The 22,814-nt window shown below is 42.7% G+C and overlaps 1 protein-coding gene and 1 non-coding gene across 7 annotated transcripts in view; one reads left to right on the plus strand and one right to left on the minus strand.

Annotated features, from left to right (window-relative positions):
* The window catches only part of LOC108105013 (dopamine D2-like receptor), a 94,719-nt gene that overhangs the window by 61,003 nt on the left and 10,902 nt on the right, over positions 1-22,814 (plus strand). For all 6 annotated transcript variants that reach the window (XM_017211408.2, XM_017211407.2, XM_017211410.2 and 3 more), the window contains exons 3-4: positions 4,515-5,764; positions 7,056-7,246. In XM_017211408.2, the coding sequence (XP_017066897.1) occupies positions 4,678-5,764; positions 7,056-7,246 (1,278 nt within the window). In that variant the 5' untranslated portion in view covers positions 4,515-4,677. The remainder of the gene's footprint in view (positions 1-4,514; positions 5,765-7,055; positions 7,247-22,814) is intronic.
* Positions 8,938-9,009, minus strand: Trnap-cgg. The gene has a single exon. It is a non-coding gene; the product is annotated as a tRNA-Pro (tRNA).

Genomic DNA, 22,814 nt, shown 5'->3' on the forward strand with positions numbered 1-22,814 from the left:
GCTGCCGTTGCCGCTGCCACCTCCATCGCTACCGCTGCGATTCCCTTTGTCTACTGGCCTGGCCTCGCCTGTCCTGTCCACCCCTCTAACAATAACCTCCATCCCTACCCTCTATCATTCTGGTGCAGCCAGCCATTCAAACAATAACTTTAAGCTTAGGCGAGAATTTCCGATTTCAAAATCATTGTGCGGTTAACCCTGAAAAAGAAAGGTTTTCTGACCCCTGAAAATGGGGGCTGCCCCTTTATGGCAGAGCTTAGTAAATTATTTTGAAAATGTTTAAAAAAAATCTGTTAAAAATCTGAAAAATTCTTATATATATTAGAGATAAAGTTCTTTCCATTTAAATAGATTTCGAATAGTCCACCCTGCGTATACGTGATATGAGCCTCTATTTGGTAGCTCATACGCCCTGTTGCCGCACGCCAATACTGCTTCCCAAAAGTCTGTCCTAATGGAATTAAGGGACAGCTTAGTAAATTATTTTGAAAATCTGTAAAAAATCTGAAAAATTCTTATAATTATTAGAGATAAAGTTCTTGCCATTTAAATAGAATTTGAAATAGTCCACCCTGCGTATACGTCATATTAACCTCTATTTGATAACTCATACGCCCTGTTGTCACACGCTAATCCTGCTACCCAAAAGTCCGCCCTAATGGAATTAATCAAATGTCATGCTGATGCCGCACAAATGTAAAAAGTTCCTCTGGCAGTGTTTTGGCCATGTCGCCGATGTCGCCATTGTCGCTTTTCTGTTCATTGGCTGACTAGTGTCAGATGTTTAAAGTTTCAGGCAGCGAAGCCGCCGCATAACTAGTTAACAAGCATTTGCCGCAGGCTCTTGCAGGACGAGACAGGACAGGACGGGATACAAGGACGACAACGACAACGACGTAGACGACGACGACGACGACGATGCGATGCCCATTAAATTGTTGATCTTGGCCAGGCAGGACGACAGCATCTGTTCAATACCGCAGGCGGCAACACATAGAAGGCAGCAGCATATACACACAGCAATACACATTCACACATTCACTAGCACATATGGACACTCAGAGGAGCCGTTTTTGGTGTCGTGATTCTTTTCGCCCCTGGGGCAACATGTGTCTATGTCTCCGTGCCTCTGCCTGTCCTGTCCTGTTCTGTCCTGTCCATTGCCCCGTTTGGTCTAAATCTGAAACCAATTTGCTTACCGTCCTCGTCCTACTGCTCCCTGCCTCCTGCCTCCTGGTGGTGCATTCTATTTCAGCGCTGCCATTGCCACTCAATTTGAATTATGGGCACGGGTCAAAGCTATGGAAAATGTGATATCCTCTCGTGGCTCCCCCGAGGCTCGTCGCGATGCCATCGACTCGGCGTTATGTTAGGGTTTATTTTTTTTTGTATACCTTCTTGTTTCTGGTTTTTGTTTTAGGGCAGCATAGAAGCCCTCTTTGTTTCTAGTAACTCTTTAATGTATATTTTTTGATAAATATATTGAAAAGTATGTAAAGGTTAAGCTTAAAACTTGTAGGATTGTAGGAAAAATATATCGAAAAGTAAGGTTGGAAGTTAAGGACCCCCTTTTTAGAGGCTTAAATAGCTCATTATGCTGAAAAATATGCTATTAATATGTCTTTTACTCCTTCTAATTGGATTAATCAAAGTTTTTTTCACTCTTCATATCGAAAAGAAAGGTTGGAAGTTAAAGTTTCCTTTGTTGGAGACTCAAATCATCTCAATACGCTGAAAAGTATGCTATAACTAAGTATTTTAATCATTCTATACGGATAAATCAAAGTTTTTTCCCATCATCATATCAAAAGGAAAGGTTGGAAGTTAAAGTTTCCTTTGTTAGAGGCTCAAAATATCTCAGTATGCTGAAAAGTATGCTATAAATTTGTCTTTTAATCATTCTAATTGGATTAATCAAAGGGAAAACCCTCTTCCCTAGCGGAAACTTCTTTAAAATTTAACAAAAACAATCTTACTTTGGAAATTGCATTGCCATATTCTTGGTCCCCCACCTCGGCTGAGCAATTTTAATGGAAAACTGAAAGAAACTAAAGAGAGTAAGAAGGAAATATATCTTAAGGCAGGACAGGCTCAAGGATCTGGTTGGAGTTGGGGTAAAGGAGCCGCAGGGGTTGTCCCTTTCTCAATCTCTGCCATATGTGTGTGTGTGTGTGGCCTTGGCACCCCATCACCCCCTCCCCCCATCGAAAAAACTAAAATGCCGCTGAGAAACTTTCGCCCTACTTTTCCCACTTTCTCCCCTGGTATTTCTACCCAACCCCTTGGCCCCCTGCTCTAACCACACGCGACTCTCTCTCTCTCTCCACGCTGGCGTTGAAAATAATTACACTTGCTGATTTATTGAGTGTCGTGTGGTGCGGCGGTTGGGGTAGTAGGAAGGAGCAGGGTGGAGCAGGGGGGGGGATTGTATAAAAGGAAATGCCTTGCACTGCCCGGATGTTGTTAATGAGGCACGACATTGGCTGGGATTGCTTGGATTGGATTGCAGTGGCCACGTCATATTATAAGCGCGCCCCCAAGGTTGAGTGGGGTCAAGTGATTAGACTCACTCCTCGCGACCTGGCACTGAGTAATTGCTTTGGCCCAAAGGGGGAGAAAACGTAAAAAGAATCAAAGGGGGAGGCGGCGACAGCCATTTCCAACGATATCGCTGCTGAGTAATGCAATCCACCCCGAAATTCGATTACAAGCTGTGATGGCGAAGCTTAAATCTATTTGTTCATGTAGAGAGTAGAGGGTTCGGGATTAATGTCAAAGATTCCATGAGGTTAGGTCAAAGGTGCAACAGTTTCGGGGGAGAGGGAACTAAAGTAAAGGTGGAAGGTTAGGTGAAGGAAAAGGGATTGGAAATTGGGGAAAATATCATTAATGTTTTACATTCTAACTGAAAAACGCAGAAAAGGTGATTAAAATTTGTTAGGAAAACTCTAAAAATCTTTTAGTTAACTTTCAAGGACACCTTCTTTTTCGTTCACTGTAGACCCAAAGCCAGCGCTTAGATTACCCCATTGATTAGGGCTTGTTGCAGCCCCAATGTAGCAGCTTGATTTGCGTCCGTTGGAGGCTTAACGATTCCGTGTTCCTGTCGCCGGGGAGTCCCACAGTCCGATGTGTGTGTGTCTGCCAACAATGATTAGGATGTAATAGACCAGAAGGAATCCCAAAAGGAGTCCACTGAGTTATGTGGCAACAAGAACTGTTGTGGGAAGGTCAGGCCAGGAAGCGACACTCACCCGGATCCGGATATGAACGGTCTCCCCCCCCCCCTCTTAGGCTGCTGTGCTTTATGGCTTGCGTGCGGCTGGCGCATATTCAAAGGCATCGCTCAACCGAAAGTGAAATTAATTACTCGACTTCAGTTGAGCTGAGCCGAGTTGCTGAGTTGCTGAGTTGCCGAGTGGCAAGTTGCAGTAGGTCTGGGCTCAGTCCGGCTCAGTCTCGTTTTGGTTCGCTTCGTTTGACTTGAGTTGAGTTGAGTTAAGTTGCTGTTTTCTCCATCTCCTGGTGGTGCTGCTCCTGCTGTTGCTGTTGCTGTTGCTGTTCCTACTGCTGCTGCCGTAATTAATGAAAAAGCCCGACACACACACACACACACACATATAATCGCACACGTACACGCAGCATTGCGGCATTTTGATGGCCTTCGTCTCCTTTTCCTGGAAGTGTGCCAAAAATTTGTTTAGTGCAGAAATGGCCTTCAGCTGAGCATCTCTCTCCCTCTCCTCCTCTCGCTGGCCTGATCCCAGAATCCTCGATCCCAGTAGTCTGCCACTTCGAATCCTTATTTCGCTGCGTATCCGATTACCTTTGACCCCTTGAAATTGAAGGCACTCTCCCACCCTTCTCATTAGGCCAACAACGAGCCATCTTTTAATTATGGGCCATCGACTCGACCGGCCGTCCGCTCGGGCGGTGGCTTTAATCAGCGTCAATTGGCAAATACAAAAGCGAAAATTGCAAAATGTGTAAAAGCAAGATAGCTGCTAGGAAGTCGAGATGGTGGATGGGCGGTGGTGAGGGAAGGCGTGGCGAGAGACACAAAAACCTTTTGCTAATTTAATTAAATTACACAATTTTCGCTGTCGCTTTTTGTAGAATAATTGGCAATAAATTGATTAAAGAGTTAATTAAACATGCGGCCATGGCAGTCAGGAATGGGTTCGTGGAATTCATGAAAAGGCAGTCAGGGGCATGGGGCATGGGGCATGACCAAGCGGATAGATAATTGCAAAGGCATAAAGTGCACGGACTTGGCCAGAGTTTGAGTGTGTTTTAAAGGCATTTCTAGTGCAGGCAACAAGGTCAAAGGGCAGACTGGACATTAAGCAGATTGGGAAAACTGTGAAAACAAAGGAAAAACCAATCAGGAAAAACCTCTAAAATAGAAAGTATTAGAAGAATTGGGGAAGAGGCAACTTTACACCTTAAAACCTTAAAGAAATTTACAATTTTCATGCCAAACTAACCTCTTTTTTCCTCTCTCTCCCTCTTAGCTAAAGAAAACATGCCGCTGACGTTGCAGCAGGAGTTGCAGCTCGTCATCGCTGGCACGCCCCCGCCCCACTAGAGGTTGAGCCCATTCGATTGGCGGCGGGGAAATCAACAGCGGAAATCATCAACGGCAGCAGCAACATCAGCAGCAGGAACATCCTTGCAATGGCAGCCGCCCAGCCATTGACCAGCACAGCGGCAACATCTGCGGCAACAGGAGGGGCAACTGTAGGAGCAACTGTAGGAGCAACTGTAGCAACATCGGCGACCTTCACAACAACAACAACATCCGCTATTTCCACATCGACAACAACGGCAGCCACATCCGCGGGAGCCACGTGGATGCAACATGGCACCACCATACCGGCGAACGGCAGCGATGCTCAGGCGGGCGTTGATGGCCCCACAATGCCGGCCGGCTATTTGCCGCTCTACGATGATGTGGAAACGGCGGCTGAGGACGCTGGCTATGCGCTGATCGATGACATCAGCGAATGGCTGTTGGGATCAGTGGGTGGTGATGGTGGCTCGGAGAACAGTACAACCTTGGCGGTAACGAGTGGCGGCAGTGGCGCCAACGAGACACTGGGCTGGCTGGAGGCACTTAACAGCACGCTGCCAAGTCGAAGTAACTCAAGTTCCGAGGATGGTCAGGGAACGGAGCGGGGTGGACGGTATTCGCTGCGCAGCTTTGTGGAGCAACAGCTGAACGGAGGTGGGGCAGCGGGTGCAGCCGGTGGTGGTGGCGGCGATGCTGGCATCGCTCTCATCGACAGCGGTGAGGAGGCGGCTCTGGACAATGTGGCAGATGCGGAAACTGATTACGGAATCTTAGGCGGCTTCGGTGATGCGGAACTCCTTCAGCGGACAGCAACGGCGGCAAGGGAAACGCTCAGTAATCGAACGGCGCCGGGCACAACCAGCTACGATGGCGGTGGCTCTGGTAGCGTAGCTGGCGGTGGAGTAGCTGGAGGAGTAGGAGGAGGAGGAGGTGGAGGAGGATCAGGGGGCAGCACCTTTATGCTGCTGCTCGAAAACTTTAACGATTATTTTCCCAACTATAATGGGAGCACGGTTTCGGGAACAACAACCATAGCGCCGGGAGTGGCCATATCGGGGAGCAGGGTCGTCGGCGGTGGCGGCGGTCTGCTGCTCGAGCAGAATCTAACGGGACTGTATCTCGATAACTATCGGCTCAACTGTACCAATGAGACGCTCAACCTGACCGATCCCTGTGCCGAGCTGAGAGTTGGTGAGTGTTTTGGGAAAGGGGAGCTATAGGTATCATTGAGTTTAAGGTATCTATCTATCTATCTATCTGTCTATGTATCTATCTAACTATCTATCTATTTATCTATGTATCTACCTATCTACCAACCTATCTACCTACCTATCTACCTACCTATATATGTCTACCTATCGATCTATCTATCGATCTACTTATTGATCTACCCTTCGATCTACCTATCGATATACTTATCGATCTACCTATCTGTCTACCTATCGATCTATCTATCGATCTACCTATCGATATACTTATCGATCTACCTATCTGTCTACCTATCGATATATCTATCGATCTACCTATCGATCTACTTTTCGATCTACCTATCGATCTACCTATCGATCTACCTTTCGATCTACCTATCGATCTACCTTTCGATCTACCTATCGATCTACATAAAGATCTACATATCGATCCACATATCGATCTACCTATCGATTACCTATCGATCTACCTATATATGTCTACCTATCGATCTATCTATCGATCTACTTATTGATCTACCCTTCGATCTACCTATCGATATACTTATCGATCTACCTATCTGTCTACCTATTGAGCTACCTATCGATCTACCTATCGATATACCTATCGATCTACTTATCGATCTACCTATCGATATATCTATATATCTATCTATCTATCTATCTTTGAAACTAAACCCTCTTTAGGGCTTGAAGTTCCTTCTGCTACTCTTCGCTTTAACCTTTCTTAAACCTTTAAAGTCTTTCTAATACAGGGTGGCCCACGGAAGATTTGCGTTTTAAAATCGCTATAAAAATATCAATATTTCCCAACTTTCTTCGAACTTAAACTTAACCATTTCGTAAACCGCAAACCTTCAGATATTTAATCTGACACCTTGACAATGATATTCGAAATGTCAAAGTCAAAATTATCGATACTTCAAAAAGCAAACCCCTGTACATTGAACTCAACTTTAGGCAGCTAAAAATTAAACACAAATAAGCAGAATGAACTCAAGGCTTAAATAACTCCTTTGGCTTACTAATAACTCTAAGCATGACCATTTGATTTAATCAAATATTTAGTTAAGGTTGCCAGACACGTTCTCTTTTAACTAGTACTAGTACTATTACTAGAACTAGTACTTGTACTTGTACTAAACTTATAATTGACTTAACGTGCTTGTGTTGAGGTTTTCATTTGGGGGAAATTGTGAAATGAAGTCTGGCAACAGCCTGCGCATGAAATTGAACACTAAACACGAATCTTATCTTTTGCCTATCTTTTACAGTGGACCACAATTACTGGGCGCTCATCCTGATACTGTTCCCCATCCTCACACTCTTCGGCAACATTCTGGTCATCCTGTCCGTGTGCCGCGAACGCTCCCTGCAAACGGTCACGAATTATTTTATAGTCTCGTTGGCCATTGCCGATCTACTGGTTGCCGTGGTCGTGATGCCATTTGCTGTCTATTTTCTGGTAAGTTATTAAATCATTATATCTAATAATATATCTGCATATTATATAGTATATATATACACTCTATATATATGTTTTATGGCCAAGAAAAAGTTGAGCCATGTTGAGTTCCAGGGTCGTGAGAGTGTCAAAATCAAACTGCTGGCCAAATGCAAAATTGCCAAGCATTTCCGTTTAATTTTATCAAGTGTTGGGTCATATAATAAATAAACACGCTCATAAATACCAATCAGGCTAGGGAGGGGCCAGGCTAGAAATGGGGTCAGGAGGCAGCAGTAAGGAGCCAGCAAGAGCCTGAATCCAGGACCCAAAATCCTGCATCCCAGAAGGGGCGTAGCTTTTAAGTAAATTGAGGCCATTCAAGCAATAACATTCAATTTTTGGCGATGCCGGCATATAAATCAATGTGTTTCCCATAAGCAACTGTTAAAAGGCGGAGAAAGTAAGAAAGCGAGAAAGGTTCGCAGGCAGTGGGTAGGGCAAGGGAAAGGGCAAGGCAAGGGAAATGAAAGTGCACTGGAAAAATGCTAGGAAAAAGTTAAATTTTCTGCAATTTAAAACTTAAACTGGACTTAAAGTAGGGGTTTATCAAGAGATTTTGTTAAGAAATCAACTAACTAACTTATAAGCTTAAGTTATTAAGGGCTAAATGAAGTAAAATTAGGTTTATCTTAAAAAAGATAAAGTATCTTAAAGATTTTTAAGCCCAATTCGAGAAGAGATTTGAAATTTGAAGAGGAAATTGCTTGGAATTACCAAAGAAAGTTTTTCACTAACAAAAATTAGCCACAAAATCAAACTAAAACAGACTTAAACTTCATATTCTAGTATTTTAAAGTTCTAAATTTTAATTTTAAATTCTTATAAATAATCTTAAATGAAAAGTTCTTTTAACTTTTCCAACTGTAACTTGAACATTGTCAGACAAATGCCCCGTCTTGGCCGTCTGACTGACTGCCTTTGACTTAAGCCGACGTAACTGTCATTCCATATGATTGATTGTTCGATTGACTGACTCACCGACTGACTGACAGACTGTCTAGCCAACTGCCCTCATCCAGCTGGGAGTTGACTTTCTCTACTAGCTTTCCCTACTAACTGACAGATTGATGGAAATCGCCTGCTTGGCGCGTTTCCGGCCATGTCCACTCTGGTGGCTCATCAGCTCGTTCGGATTGCGGGGTACCCGGATACTTGCTTTTTGGGGATTTCTTTCAGATAGAGAGAGAGCATATGGAAAGCAACTTTTAAAGGTTGGCATATACGTGTAGCAAGAACTCTCTGGCCTTCTTAATTGGTTGCAAGCCATGCCCTGTCATGGCTGCCACAATTAATTGCATGTTTATTTTATCGCTGGCAAATTATAGCAAAAATTTCCATTGTAATATTAAAAAGACCTCTCTCGGAAGTCAAATGAAATTAACAACAGTCATAGGCAGTGACAAAAAGGGTAGACGTGGTAGGGCAGGGGGCGTGGCTGTGTGTCGTGTGTTGGCGTTGCATAAAATAACAAATGTGAAAAGTTGTCACAGAATCTGAGAACAAGAAACTCGATGGCCAGCGTTTAATTGAATGTTTGTTTAAATATTTATGTCGCCCTTTTTGTTTTTTAAACAATAAATTATAGAAAAACATAAACATTAAATGCAAAAAGTTATAAAAAAATGTTAAAAAAAAGGATGTCAAACCTTGGGCTCGTCCGGGAGTTGAACCCGGGACCTCTCGCACCCGAAGCGAGAATCATACCCCTAGACCAACGAGCCGGTTGAAGGGCCGCCCGCCGAACTGACCCCAAAAAAGAGAGGGAAAGGGAGATGGGTATAGGCCTCGAAAGAGATAGCAGTAACTCACATAACTATGGGCAAGGTTCTAGCTCCTAGCCCTTAGTTAATAGCCTTTCTTTGGCTTAGGAAAATCAAAGTCGTTTTTGGTAATTAACAAAGCAAATTTGCCTCCCTTTTGTTGTTGACTTTCTAATGCCGCGCACGCCCACTGAAAATCACAGCAAATTAACTTGTCATTAAGTGCATCAGTCAGTAGGTTTACCTGTGCAAGTGTCGGGTTTTAATTACCCATTTAGACAGACGCCCAACCACCACCCATCCACACACACGCAACCACGCCTACTTGTCAAATGCAGACCAACGTGTTCCATTACAAACTTTCGTCAAGTTCAAAAGTGATTTGAAACTCTGGATTTTGCGCACTATTTTATGGTGTGCGCTCTCTCTTTCTTTCTGGCGAGATCTGTGCGTTAGTCTGTCTCTTTCTAATTCGCGATGGCCTTGGCTGTTTTTTTTTGCAAAGCAAAAGAAACTCAAATATTGGGAAAGTTTATGTTAAGGGCAATGTAAAAATGTTTTTGTTAATTTTAAAATATTTTTTTTTTAATTTTTTTTGGTCTTAAAAGCATTTTTTTTCATGTTTTTTTAAACATTTTTTTAATATTTTTGCAAGGTCTTGGCAAATATTTCCCTAACTAAATGATAGCATACTTTTCGGCAGTGCTGTATTTCTGCTGGACTGAGAGGGTGGCCATAGAACTAGCATAAAAGTTAACTTTTTAAGGCTACTGATAAAGATTTTAAAGTAAATTTACTAAAGAAAGATAAAGAAAGAAGTTACTTTTAGACTAAAAGATCATTAAATTTCCTTATTTCTATTAAATTATTGATAATTATTAAAGAAATTAAAGAAAAAGTGAAAAAACGGGTTAAGGTTTCGATGAAGGAATTCTAAAGCCTGAACATCTCTACGATCATGTCCCTGTAAATCATCTATGCCCATTGATACTATCAAACTTCTAAGTATTATTAAACTCAAGTCTTAAGGGGGAGGAGGGTTAGCATTTTCCAAGGGCCACACCCACCCACGCTCTCGAAGACAGTGATATACGCACACCCATATATATATATATATATATCCACACTCACATTCTCGCGCGGACACACATGAAAATTGATTTAGTTAAGAGGATTTGCGTCAACAACAGCACAATAAGTGGGCAGTAACACGGTCCAGTGCGATATGTTGTGGAGGAAATGGGAAATGCGAGTGGGTCAATGGAGGGTTAAGAGAAGGAGAGAGAGAGAGAGGGGGAGAGGCTGCCTCTAGCTGTGGGTGGTGATTGGGCAGCAGCTGAATGTGAAGAAGATTGGTAGCGCTCTCTCTTTCTCTCCACTCTGGCGTTCTTTGTGTGCGTTGGCATTTGTGCCGGATAGCACTTAACTCATAAAAATGTGCGCAACAAAGGTTGAGGTATCCACCGCTCACTGACCCCCTGCAACAACAACCAACCACCCATCCACCGCCCCACCAAAAAGAAGAAGAAGAACCAGAAGCAACAAGAGAACGAGCCGCCAGCCTGGGGCGTAACGAACGAGAGATGCCAACAATGGAGAATTATTGCTTATGACACAAGCCAGCGGACAAACAGGCAGTAGGATGCGGCGGATGAGGTGGGTCCCGTATAGTCCTGTCAGCGGTGGGCGTGCCAGGACATATACACACATACACACACGCCCATTTAGAAATGCTGCTCCCACGGATGCTGATGCTGATGCTGATGCTGATGGTGATGGTGATGTTGTTTGGGATGATGTTCTTTGGGCAGAGAGTACATGGCTCGTTTTAACTCGCGGCTTAAACAAATATACAAACATGTTTGCCCATCCCACGCCCGCCACGTGCATGTGTCTGTGGGCCAGTGCTTTTCTATTTTAAGTGGTTGTATATGTCAGTTGAAAGCTTTTGTTGACATTCAAGTGGTCATTGAAAGTGTAAAAGCGTGCACACTGGACCTGCGACTGAATGGGGGCGAATGTTGGCTCTAGCTGGGGGGGTTGGGTAGAGAATAGGGAAAGCTAACTGAAAGAAAAAATATCAACGGGAAATGATGATCAACTATGGAAGTTAGAAGTGACTTTGGCACTAATTTAGGAAGTTTTTTAGATCAAATTTTCAAGTTGATACCAGAAAACTAAGACTTTCTTCTTGGAAGAGTTAGAAAATCTTAAAGAAAACCCTCAAGACTTGGCTCTTTTTAGTTTCTAAGATCTTTTTCTTGATATCAGGATGTGTTGTTCCCCCAATCTCTGATCACTGTTACTTTTTCTCTATGTGCAGGATCCAAGCAAGTCAGAATAGCCCCTTGTCTGCGAGTCGAGCTGGCTCCATGTTTGGGGGCACTAATCTTATCAGAGCTGTGTTTGCTTTTTGTCTGGGAAAGGGAAAGGGAATGGGAAAGGGGAATGAGAATAGGCTTGGGAGGATTTCAACGTTTCCTTCTCTAATGTGTTCTTTTTTCCTATTCTCTGACCGTCGTCCTTGCTCCTTTAGGATGTTTTTCAGCCGTTGTTAATTGGTTTTGTATGCAGCTTGGTTAATGCTTTCGGGGCAGGGGCTGACTTTTGCAGAAATGGGAAAGGATGTGCGGGATTAGGGGCAGATCGGTGTAGGGCATACCGAATGCAATGCTCTAAGGTAATGCCCTCCTAATCGGGTTTTATCATATTTCTAGGCAAGATTACCATCTATGCAGCTGTGATTAACTTGCAAAACAAAGACTAACCCTAAGGCGGTAAGAAATTAAGTTAAAAGAGCCCCAGAAAGATGAGATAATCTCGGGAAATGTTCATTTTTATAAAGCAATTTGCACTTTCTTTTTGGTTTTTGAGTATTTATAGAGCCCTGTAAAGAACGGGTTGCCTCGCATGCAGCTGCACTAACTTGGCAAAAGTATTATCCCAGCCAACGTTGCGTATGAGCGACATCAAGTGCTCTGAAAACAGGCCTTAATGGCAATTGTCAAACGTTCAGGTCTGCATTCGGTCCTTCCTTTGGCCCTTCGTCCTTGGGTCCATACGCAGTCACTTGAGAGGTCCGTAAAGAGCCAACAGAAATTGCCATAAGTTCATGGCAAAAATAAATAATCTGATTAATGTACACTCACAATCACAGACTTACGCACACACACACGCGAACACACAAGCGCACACACTCGAACACTTGAACCACTTGAAACGTAGGCCAAAGGAATGGGTGAATGTGGATGTGAATGTGACTGTAAATGTGTATGTGTGAATGACTATGTACTCGCAGCGAGTCCTGCCAAATGTCAGGCTCTCCGGCATTGGAGAATGGAAAAGTATCTGGCATCCGGATATGCGGCGACGATAACGGTACTTAATCAGCCTTTGACCCAGAAACAGGGGCGCTTAGGAGAAAGGAAGTTGCCTTGCCTATGGCCATAACACTTGTTAACAGTGATTTTGGCACCAAACTATCTAACCATCTAACTATCTAGCTATATCAAGGGCGACTTTTTGAGGTTTGAAATGGCTTTTTATTGTTGTAAATAGGTTTTTGTAAGGGTTTTTTAAGGGAATTTAGGTAGCTATCTTTAAGTTAAAGGGTTATATTTACTTCGAACCTACGTTATAGATCTCCTTCTTATGTTATTTTAAAGTTTTTAAAGAAATTTTTCTACACTTAAGTAGTTTTCATGGCATTAAAAACATGTTTCCTAACTGATATAATCAAACATATAAGCTTGTAAAGCATTTTCTTCGCTGTTTTAAGCTTATTTCGCTATAATTCCCAACTAGTTTTGGCTCAGCAAGAAGGGAAGTTTTAAATGCTGAAGATTCCAGATGGGTAACGAGTATGTAGGCAGATTTTCTGCTAGTCTAAACCTACCCTTAACCTCGCAGTGTTATGTTAACTTCTTGATACAACCTAAATAGTGAATTTTGTAGATTCCATTTGATACTCTTTAGAACCAAGGAATTTTTAGCCATGATTCTAACCCTAACATCCTGTAACCTAACTTTTAGGGTAGAAAAAGTTGTTAAAACATTCCAAAATTCTATTTTACAGTATCAACTATTAAAGATACAAACATATGAAAGGTTTTCTTAGCTTTTCACAGCTTACCCCGCTATAATTCCCAACTTGTTTTGGCTCACTAAGATAGCAAGTGATTAATGCTGAGGATGAATATAAGCAAATCTAAGGCTGCTCTTGATCTCAAATTGGTTTAAATAATAACAAACTTCTTAGAAAAACCCCAAATATCAAAAATTCTAGACACTTTTTTTTGGATACCCCTTAAAAACCAACGAGTTATGAGCTTACATACCAACCCTCACATCCAGTAACTGGTATAATGGAAGTAGAATTCCAGCTAACTACCAACAAACTATATAAAGTACAAAAAAATGTTTGTGACTGCTGACTGCTGATGTAGGGAAAACCTGTGGCCACTTAAACCACAGTTTTTATTCAAATTGCATAAACATGCGACATGTGTGATTCTCTATGGAACGTGTTCTTCTCTCTTTTCCCTTTTTCCCTTTTTCCTCTTAAAACCACACCAGTTAAAATACACAAACACACACACACAGATAGAAGAGAATAAAACCAGGAATGCAGTTCGGTTAGGGCTGGCCTAGATAAACATAATACTGGCTATTTTACCAATTTCCATTTTGTGTTATCCTCTGTTATCATATTTTGTGCGTAGCCGAAAAAAAAAGTTTGAGTTGTGGCAGTGACAGGAGGCCAAGTGTCGTCAACCTCTCACTCTTTCTCTCTCTCTCTCTGTGGCAGACTTGTTTGTGGCACTTTTATTATGCATGCTTTTGATAATTGGATCGAATGGGACTTGGCTTTGAATTTCGAATCCTGAATCCTGAAAACAACAAGCTGGTTAACCAGCCCCCTCCCCTAGGAGGTGTCGGTGAAAAGTTTTCCTACGCCCGTTGCTGTTGCCGTTGTCGTTGCGACGCTGCAACTTTAAACTTGCCCGCAATGATTCTCGAAAATTTTCCGGAATGTGCGGCAGATGGAGGCAACATTTATGACTCCGGCAACAGCAAAAATAAAACTGCAAACAAGCTTGTAGTGGGCGTGGCCATGGCCATGTCCCTTTTCCTCGGCAATTTTTGCTCACCTGGCAACCTGGGCAACGTGGCCACCCGGGGCCAGAAACTGCCAAACTACACAAAAACTGTTTCCATGTGCCAGGCAATAAAAAGAGTTTTCCGCAACTTGTTTCAGGACAGCCCAGGCAACAACAACAACAACAACAATAAAAAGAGAGGAAAAAAAGAGAGGAAAAAGAGATGGCAAAGTGAAGTGAAGTGGAAGGTAAAGAGGGAAGAAGGGGAATGGGCATGATGGAGGCAATCCGGATGAGGAGCCGAGTCTGAGTTGTTGGTGGGCGTAAAGTTTTTTAATTTTAATGGCCATTTAAAAGGTTGCAGGCAAATGCTGTGCTGCTTGGCCCGGCTTAAGTGCCGCTCATCGTAGGAGGTGACGCTTGGGTCCATTCGGTTCATTACTAGAGCCCCTCCCTTTCCCCGCTAGTCTACCCCTGGGGACCTCTATGTCCTGTCAGTTGGGTATCTCCGCATCATCCATATCCCAACTTTGTCCCCCCTCTACTCATTTGGGCGCGTTGCCAAGACTTGAAAGCCGAAAAACCGAAAAACCCAAAGCCTTTTCCTCTGCATTCCAGCCAGCCACTTGAACGGAAAATAGAGAGAGAGAGAGTGAGAGAAAGCGATGCTGCCAAAGTGCCTGCAAGTGGCTAAAGCAAACAAGATGCAGCGAAAGGCAGTGGGGGTAGTGCTTAAAAAGCAAGTTAGTGAAGGATTCGAATAGATATTGACCTAAAATATGGGTATTCTGGGAGAGAATATGAGACTTTTAAGAGATTTTTGTGATTGGAAGATCAAAAAGATCATAAAAAAGAGAATTTTGAAATCAGAAACATTTTATGAAACATCCAAACTTAGCTTATTTACCAACAGAAAGTGATTCAAACTACGAAAATCAAAGAAGATTTCCTCAAAATTCTAGATAGTTTCTTCTTAGATTCCTTTTTATATCAACTATCGCTATTCTTAAGCACATTCCTAGTTCATGTTGAGTCTGGTTGTTTATGCGATGACTGCAGACTGCAGTAGAGTGACCCCCCCAAGTCAAGTTTCTCCTTTTGGCTGCAGACAACAATTTGTTGACTAAGCCAACTTGGATGCGCCCAAAAGCAGGCAATGCTTTGTTCTCAGGACTATGCCAACGCGCCGTGCTAGTGTATAACATATATATATAGCATACTTATATGTGCTTGCTTATAAATCCCTGTCAGGCAGCGAACCGCACTGAACCGCAGGCCGCACATCAATTCAAATAAATAATCTAACAGCATGAAATCGGCCGAAGGCAGAAACTTTTCAGCTGCTGTTGCTGGATGAGTGGATGAGTGGCTGACTGGATGAGTGGGTGGGTGGGTTGTTTGGTGGTCTGTCCCTTGACTAAATGATTGCTATAAAAAATATGGCTTGCAATCTTCTTCACTTTCACTTCCTCTGTAAATTCCGACCTCCAACCAACGACCAACGACCAAGGACCACCGACCTCTGAGCTCCCAGCTCTCAGCTCCGACCCATCCCTTCCTGTCGCCGGTACCCGGCGGCTGCCATCTCCGGCACGCATGCGAGTTAAAGCGCGCACTTCCGGCCGGATTCAAGACCACGGACCGCAGATTTTGGTTTCTGGTCGCATTTTCATTTTCCGACAACGAACGACGGCATACCAGCGTTGTTGCCTGAATAATTAACACAGATTTTGAGTTGGCCAAAAAGTAACCCGCCCCTTAGTCCCAGTCCCAAACTCAATTCCTATCTTAATTCCAATCCCAATCCCAATCCACACACCGCAATCCCCAATCCAAACTTCTCCTTCCCAATCCCAATCCCACTCACCGAAAAAAAGGCCAAGATTCAATCAGCGAACGGAACAGGATTCCCTTAACCCGGATGTCTTCTTCAGCATGGCAGGCAGTATTTTATTACCATTTTCATACAAGATGGCTATATAAATATCCAATATCCATGGCGAAAATATACCGCCAAGGGGCTGGCAAAAAAAGTCATCTTAAAACAGAATTTCCCACGACGCTAATGACAACTAATTTGTTGCAACAACAGCCATGAAAAAAGTCAAGAAGAAAGCAAGGAAATCTTGAGAGCATACATGTCTTCTCTCTATCTCTTTCTATATATATATATATCTATATATATATCTATATATAATGTACAAACAACAACAACAACTTGGCCTTGGGGGGCAAGTCCGAGGCTATTAAAAATGGCGCACAAAAACGCTAAAATTGTTACGACAGTGACAACGATAACGGCATGAAAGATATGCCAGCACAGGAAATAAGCAAGACAGCAATAGCCATAAACATATACATATAAAGATATATATATAAAGATATATATATATATATATACACCGTATACCCAGGCAGACAATAAACTTAATAAATAAGTCAATTAATTGCCCTGAGCTTCTCACAGGGCCCAGGACCCGGAGACCAGAAGCAACAGCATCAAGTGCCAGGCACTTGGCTAAAAGCTCCTTCCTTTACTTTCATATACACTTTTCCCTAGTGTATATATATATGTGTGTGTGTGTGTATGTGTGTGTGTCTATTAAGGCAGCCAGTTCAATTAACATTGTCTGGCTGCGTGGCATAAGAAAATGTACGCGAAACTCGTTTAATAGTCACCAGCTCCTTGGCTTTGACACTGCCGAGGTTACGGTAACTTTATTACCAACGCGCAGCAAAATTATCTATGGGTGCTGTTGCTGTTGCTGCTGTTGGTGTTGCTGCTGTTGCTGCTGCTGCTGCTGCATTTCACTGAACGAAAGTGATGGCTATGTGAGCACTGAGAGAAATATTAGGTTGTCAAAAAAGTCTTGCGGTATTTTCGCTAGTTGGTAGTAGTTCTTGTTTTATTCGTCGCATCATCAGGTCATACTATACCTTTTTGGAAAGCTCATTTCAGGCGCTAACCACGTTTTTGATTGATTGTCTTTTCTTTTAAGTCGTTCTCGAGATTTCTAGCGTCGCAATCATGAAGCAAAATAAAGAGAAAATAGGGCATATTTTACAGTGGTACTTCTACGACAAAGGCAAAAATGCATCTCAAGTCGCCAATAAAGTTTGTGCAGTTTATGGACCCAAAACAGTTTCCATTTCCACCGCACAACGATGGCATCAACGTTTTCGTTCTGGTGTAGAGGTGATCGAAGATGCGCCACGCTCCGCCACGTTTTTTGTCAAAAGGGAAGCGAGCTTCTATGAGAGGGGCATTATGAAGTTGGCATCTCGTTGGGCTCGTTGGGAACGCGTCATCGAACAAAACGGCACATACTTTGACTTGAATCATCAGCATTACTGTAACCAATTTTATAACGCAAGACTTTTTTGACTGTTTTAAGGTAATAAACTTGAAAACTTAAAACTTTTTAACACAACTTAAGCTAATCAAATTTGAGTTTAAAAAGAAGGATTGAGAAAGAACTAGTTAGTAGGATAAAAATTCAGGAAAATCAACAGGAAATCATAGAAACATAAACCAGTTTTATGGGCATATAGGCCATATATATAGGCCATAGGACATAACATTTTTATTCAGATTTTATACCCACCACCAAAGTAATCATCATGAAAGTTAAGATCAACTTTAAGCCAATTTGACATTTACAAAGGCAGAAAATATTATATGAAGTTAATGTTATGAAAAATCAGAAAATGTTATAAACTTTGAGATTTTCTCTCTTTAAACTCATTTTATCATATTAAAGCTGACAAGCTAGCTTAACCAGCATTGAGTGCCATGGAAAATTGATGCATTTTCCAGTTTATTGTCAAAAGTTATTTACCAAAAAATGTCGTATTTTTGCTTGGTGTAGCCTAGGTAGGAGTAGCAGCAGGGAGTGGCCAGGAGTTTAAATGACAGTGCTGGCTGGTGTGTTGAGTGTTCGAGTTTCGTGGCCTTCCTTTCCCGTTGCAATTAGTTGATATGCAACTGCAACGCAGCAGTCCAGTTTTCCTGTTTTTCTTTTTTTGGCATGAAAACTTTAAGAGGAAACGACAGGCAGCAGCAAAGGGCTGCAGTATTTGGCAACATAAACAAATTATTTGATGACTTTTACGCGTTTCCAACGCTCCACATGGCGCCCGTAACCACCTAACCGCCCCATCTACATGGAAAACCCCAAAACTTTTCAAGGTCCTTGACGTCTTGTTCTGCGGTTGGTGTCGCCTTTCTTTTTTTTTTTGGGGATTTTTGCTGGGTTGCATGGCCGGCCACTAAGTAAACTTTAATGGCGGCCATAAAATAGGCAAAAAGGGGCGCACCCACACACGCGGGTGTGTGTGTGTGTATATTATGCGAGTGGCATAAAACCAAAGACCACGAATAAGAAGAAGTAGAAGAAGAAGAGGGAGCAAGGAGCAAGGCAGGATCAACGAGAAGAAGGAAAGGACGACGGGCAATCCTTAGCAGCATATTTTGCAGCTGCTGTGACATTTTTATGCTAAGCAGTCGCCAAATTATGAAAATTCGTAAAAAGCCAAATGTTATGGCATTCTGCCAGACAGAGATAGATGCACTCACACACACTCATACACACACACATATACACACACCCATAAACATAGCAGCATCCTTTGCCAATTTGAGCTGCTTGGTTTTTGGCCAGCTTTTCCTTTGGTTTATCGCCTTCCAACTAAACTCGTTTGCCGCTGACTCGTTTATCATCTTTTAGCCCACAACAAGAACAAGTTATGACAGCAAAAAGAAGAGCCCTGTTAGTTTCGAAGGATATATGTATAGAGATATATATATATAGATATATATACAGGAAGGATAGCTCGATTAGTGGGAAAAAAGAGTTGGCACAGCTTGGTGATACCTTTTTGCGTGGGGGATTTTCTTTGTTTCTGAAAGGAAAAAGAAGCCCATTCAGAATGTTTAAGTTTAGTTTAAGCTTTCTTTCTTTTTTCTGATTTCTCTATTCTTTAATATTCTAATTTCCCTTTTTTTTGGACTTGAAAAATGTCAAATAAGAATCTAAGACTAAAGTTTGTCCCTGAAACTGCATAGAACCTGAAACCAACTCGAAAGTGTTTGACCTGAGCCTGAACTGGATTTCCTCTTCTAATGAGACGATAATGAAGCTGTCTAACCGAGAACGGGCTTAGCCAAAGAGGATGAGGAAAGGAAGGAGAGTACCCACGGATGAGAAGTGGACTCTCAAATGGCGAACCCAAATCAGGAAAACTTTCCCTTTCAGCTTGACACTTAACTTGGGCAAGTGGGCGAATGGGTGGGTGGTTTGGCTGAGTTTGGGATCATTGGCAACTATTTTCCTGCACCACATAATGTGCACAATTTGTTACGCATGCTCTGCTTGCCACGCCCACGCCCCACAGCTGGCAAACCTGCCACCACCTGCCATCGCCCAACCTGCGGTTGCCCAGTGAAGTATCAAAAATCTGTTTGAAGTTGAATTCGCCAGGAAAAAAAAGAACAGAAATGTTGGCAAGAAGAAGAGGAAGCTGACAGGACACCCCCCTCCCCGTTCTAATATCTACTTTTTGCAAAATGAGAAAAGGGTTGTCAGAGAGAGAAGAGGCTCTGTTCGTTTTATTTGGGAAATTTTCTGTGTCTACTTTCGGTTTTATAATTAATTTTAAAAAGCTTTTAATGGCTGGCAAGCGTTTTGGCATAGCTCCCTTTTTCCCCCTCTTCTTTCTTTTTTTTTTTGGTAAGAGAAAGGAAAAGGGAAAGGGAAAGGGAAAGGGTTTTCCCCTCTTTGAAGCCGCAGTCCAGTCCGCAACCCTCTCCAGCAGAGAGGGCAAGTCAAGGGCTTCTAATTGACTTGCCAATGGTTAAGGATTGCCAGGGTTTGGACACACCATTTAATCCGAGTCCACCACTTGTCGAGCTCAATGCGGAAAATCCATTTAAAATGCTTGATAATTCGATATTTTTTCTATATAGATATATATCCTTTCCGCAGCTTAAGGATTTTACATCTTGATCTTGAATCCAGTTCAGAAATTTTCTAAATTTAGTCTTAGACTTTGAGATTCCAGAAGTAATGTGTATTTAGTTTCAAAGGAAAACCAATTCCGGGGTAGATAAACGTTGGACGTTGGCACTTTAAATAGAAATTTCCCAGTCGGCTCAATGACACTTTTCCCCATGTTGTCCCTGGCTACCTGGTCGCCCACGTATTCGTAGACTCTCCCCAGGAAGTTTTGCTCTGTCCTGCTCTGCTGTTGATGTTGTCGTTGCTGTTGCTGTTGCTGTTGCTGCTGCTGTTGCTGTTGCCGTTGCTGCTGCTCCAATGAACAATTTTGGGGCCACTTTCAATTCACTAACAATTTAAGTGACGCCCGGGGCCGTCAAACTTTTAATAGCCAAAACGAGAAGCAGCAGTAGCAGGCGTAGCAGCAGCAGCAGGCGTAGCATCAGCAGCAGCAGCAGCAGAACGAAGAAGAGGGTCTAGATGAAACGGGAGAGGAGACCTGCAACGCTTGGGACACGTGCGACACGGCCTCAGGGGTCTTTTATGATTCCTGGACGGCAACCCCCTGGATCTGGTTTTTGGGTCCTGGATCTTGGGTTCCTTTGCTAAGATGCATAATATAACACGCACATGGTGTTTCCCGCAGGGAAAGAAGGGCCAAGGTCAAGGCTCCAGCGACTGTTACAAAGTAATTCGTTTCCGCTTCCGCTTCATTACACTTGCCGCCTACCAATACACCAATACACACCAACACACACCAACACACGCACCAACACACACCAACACATACCAACGAAAGCACTCAGAGAAGAAAGCAAAAAGATGAAGAAAATAAAGGTGGTGGGGCAAATAAAACAAGCGGCAAGGCAAGGCAAAGCGGCGAAATGAAATAAATCGAGACTGGCAAATAAAATGCGCAATTGACAGGCATAAAGGAAATGCCACTGCCACACACACTCTCACATATTTGACTGCAAGGATACCCAGAAAGAGAGAGAGAGAGAGAGAGACACACAGATACAGACGCATCGTCACCAGCTTCATTCGCAATTCGCCGCTTCGTCGCCTCACCTGCCAACTGCAAATGCTTATGAAGCAAATACAAACAAGCAAATATCCACAGCGACTCTTTGGTGGGCGGTGATGATTGGAAGGAGAAGAAGGAGGAGGAGGAGGGGCACGGGCAGTAGCGTAATGGCGGCTAATTAACGCGTCCTTTGCCGTCGATTTGTTGAGTGAGCAAGCCGAGGACCCGATGGCTCTGTGAAAGAGAAGACGACGATTGCTACGTAAGGTTATATTATATGCAGTTTAACCCCAAACCCAAAAAACCCCTTCACTTTTCAGCTTTCTGACCAATTTTCCTTTTAATTAAAAACCGCAATATCTAGGTTTTTGCTTCGGCTGCTGCTGCTGCTGCCAGAAAAGAAAATGTTAATACCAAAGGACAAAAGTCTTTTCCTTTTCCAATTCGTTTCAGAACGATAATAAGTTTCCCATTTCCATGGCCCATTTGATTTGAATTTGCTTTACGTAGATTTCCAAATTGGTTGGCAAAGCCAAGCTATAACGTCTATGGACTGCATACCATTTGATGAACTCCTTACGTGTGGGTCGCTCATTGGCCACATCACTCATTAGGAAATGACGCTCCATGAAGGCAGTCTTTAGTTTGATCACAAGATTGGTAGACTTATTGCCCAGCTTGTAGAACTTCTTGCCCGGATGGAAACTCAGAACTTTGAATATCTTAAGTTCTGGTCCACTGTTTGCCTTTAACACCACAAACGAGCCAATGATCGTTTCCCTAAAGAGCGGCACATTAAGGATCTTCTCCAGTTGGTTACCAGTTAAGGTGACTCGCTTTAGTTGCTTCCAAGTTGACATTTGATTCAGGCAATTCTTGTTCGTTAGGATTAGAGAACCATCGCTGGCAATGGGTGGGCATTCAACGCTATCCGAATCTGAATTTGTATTCAAATCGAAAGTGGATTCAACATCGCCATCTAGATCTGAAGATGAATAAGAATCTACATCATCAGCTGACTCTGAATCGGTTTCATTGTTAGATTCAGAAGCCGCTTTCGTTTCGGAATCAATTGGCTTGTCTTGCTTCTGATTGGAGGACAATTTCATTTCTTTCTTTGCCGAAACACTTTCTTCCAAACTCTTCGTAGAGTCCATTTGTTGGCTTGATTGGCCATCGAAAGAAAGCAGAGAAAAAAATTAGTAATTTTCTTGCTAAGAAACCAATCTGAGCAGAGTCCTTACCTCGAACAGGGCTTTTCCTTGGCTTCATCTGATTCGCCAGCGGGACGCTTGATTCCTCTGCGTTTATTATTAAACATTTTCTTTAACTTAAGATCTTTTCAGTTTTAACACAATCAGATTGTTAATTAAGCCTCTGCTTTTGGCAATCTAAAAAAGGGTTAAGTTTTAAGGTTAAACTTCAATCCAATGCACGCTGTTTTTAGAAAATGTGCTTCGTTTAGAGTTTACTAAACGCCTTGTGGAAGTTTATACTAATTTTTACCCACATTTTCAGGGTTGCCACTGAAAAATACCAAAAGGGGTACACCTCCTGGCCTTAGTGAACCTTTTGCAAATTTTCTCACAGAGCTTAAGAGTTGCCAGACAAATTAAATTCATCATTTTAAGAAAGCGTTGCCAG

The sequence above is a fragment of the Drosophila eugracilis genome, unplaced genomic scaffold, assembly GCF_018153835.1.
Source record: "Drosophila eugracilis isolate 14026-0451.02 unplaced genomic scaffold, ASM1815383v1 contig_2155, whole genome shotgun sequence".
NCBI classification, from domain to species: Eukaryota; Metazoa; Arthropoda; class Insecta; order Diptera; family Drosophilidae; genus Drosophila; species Drosophila eugracilis.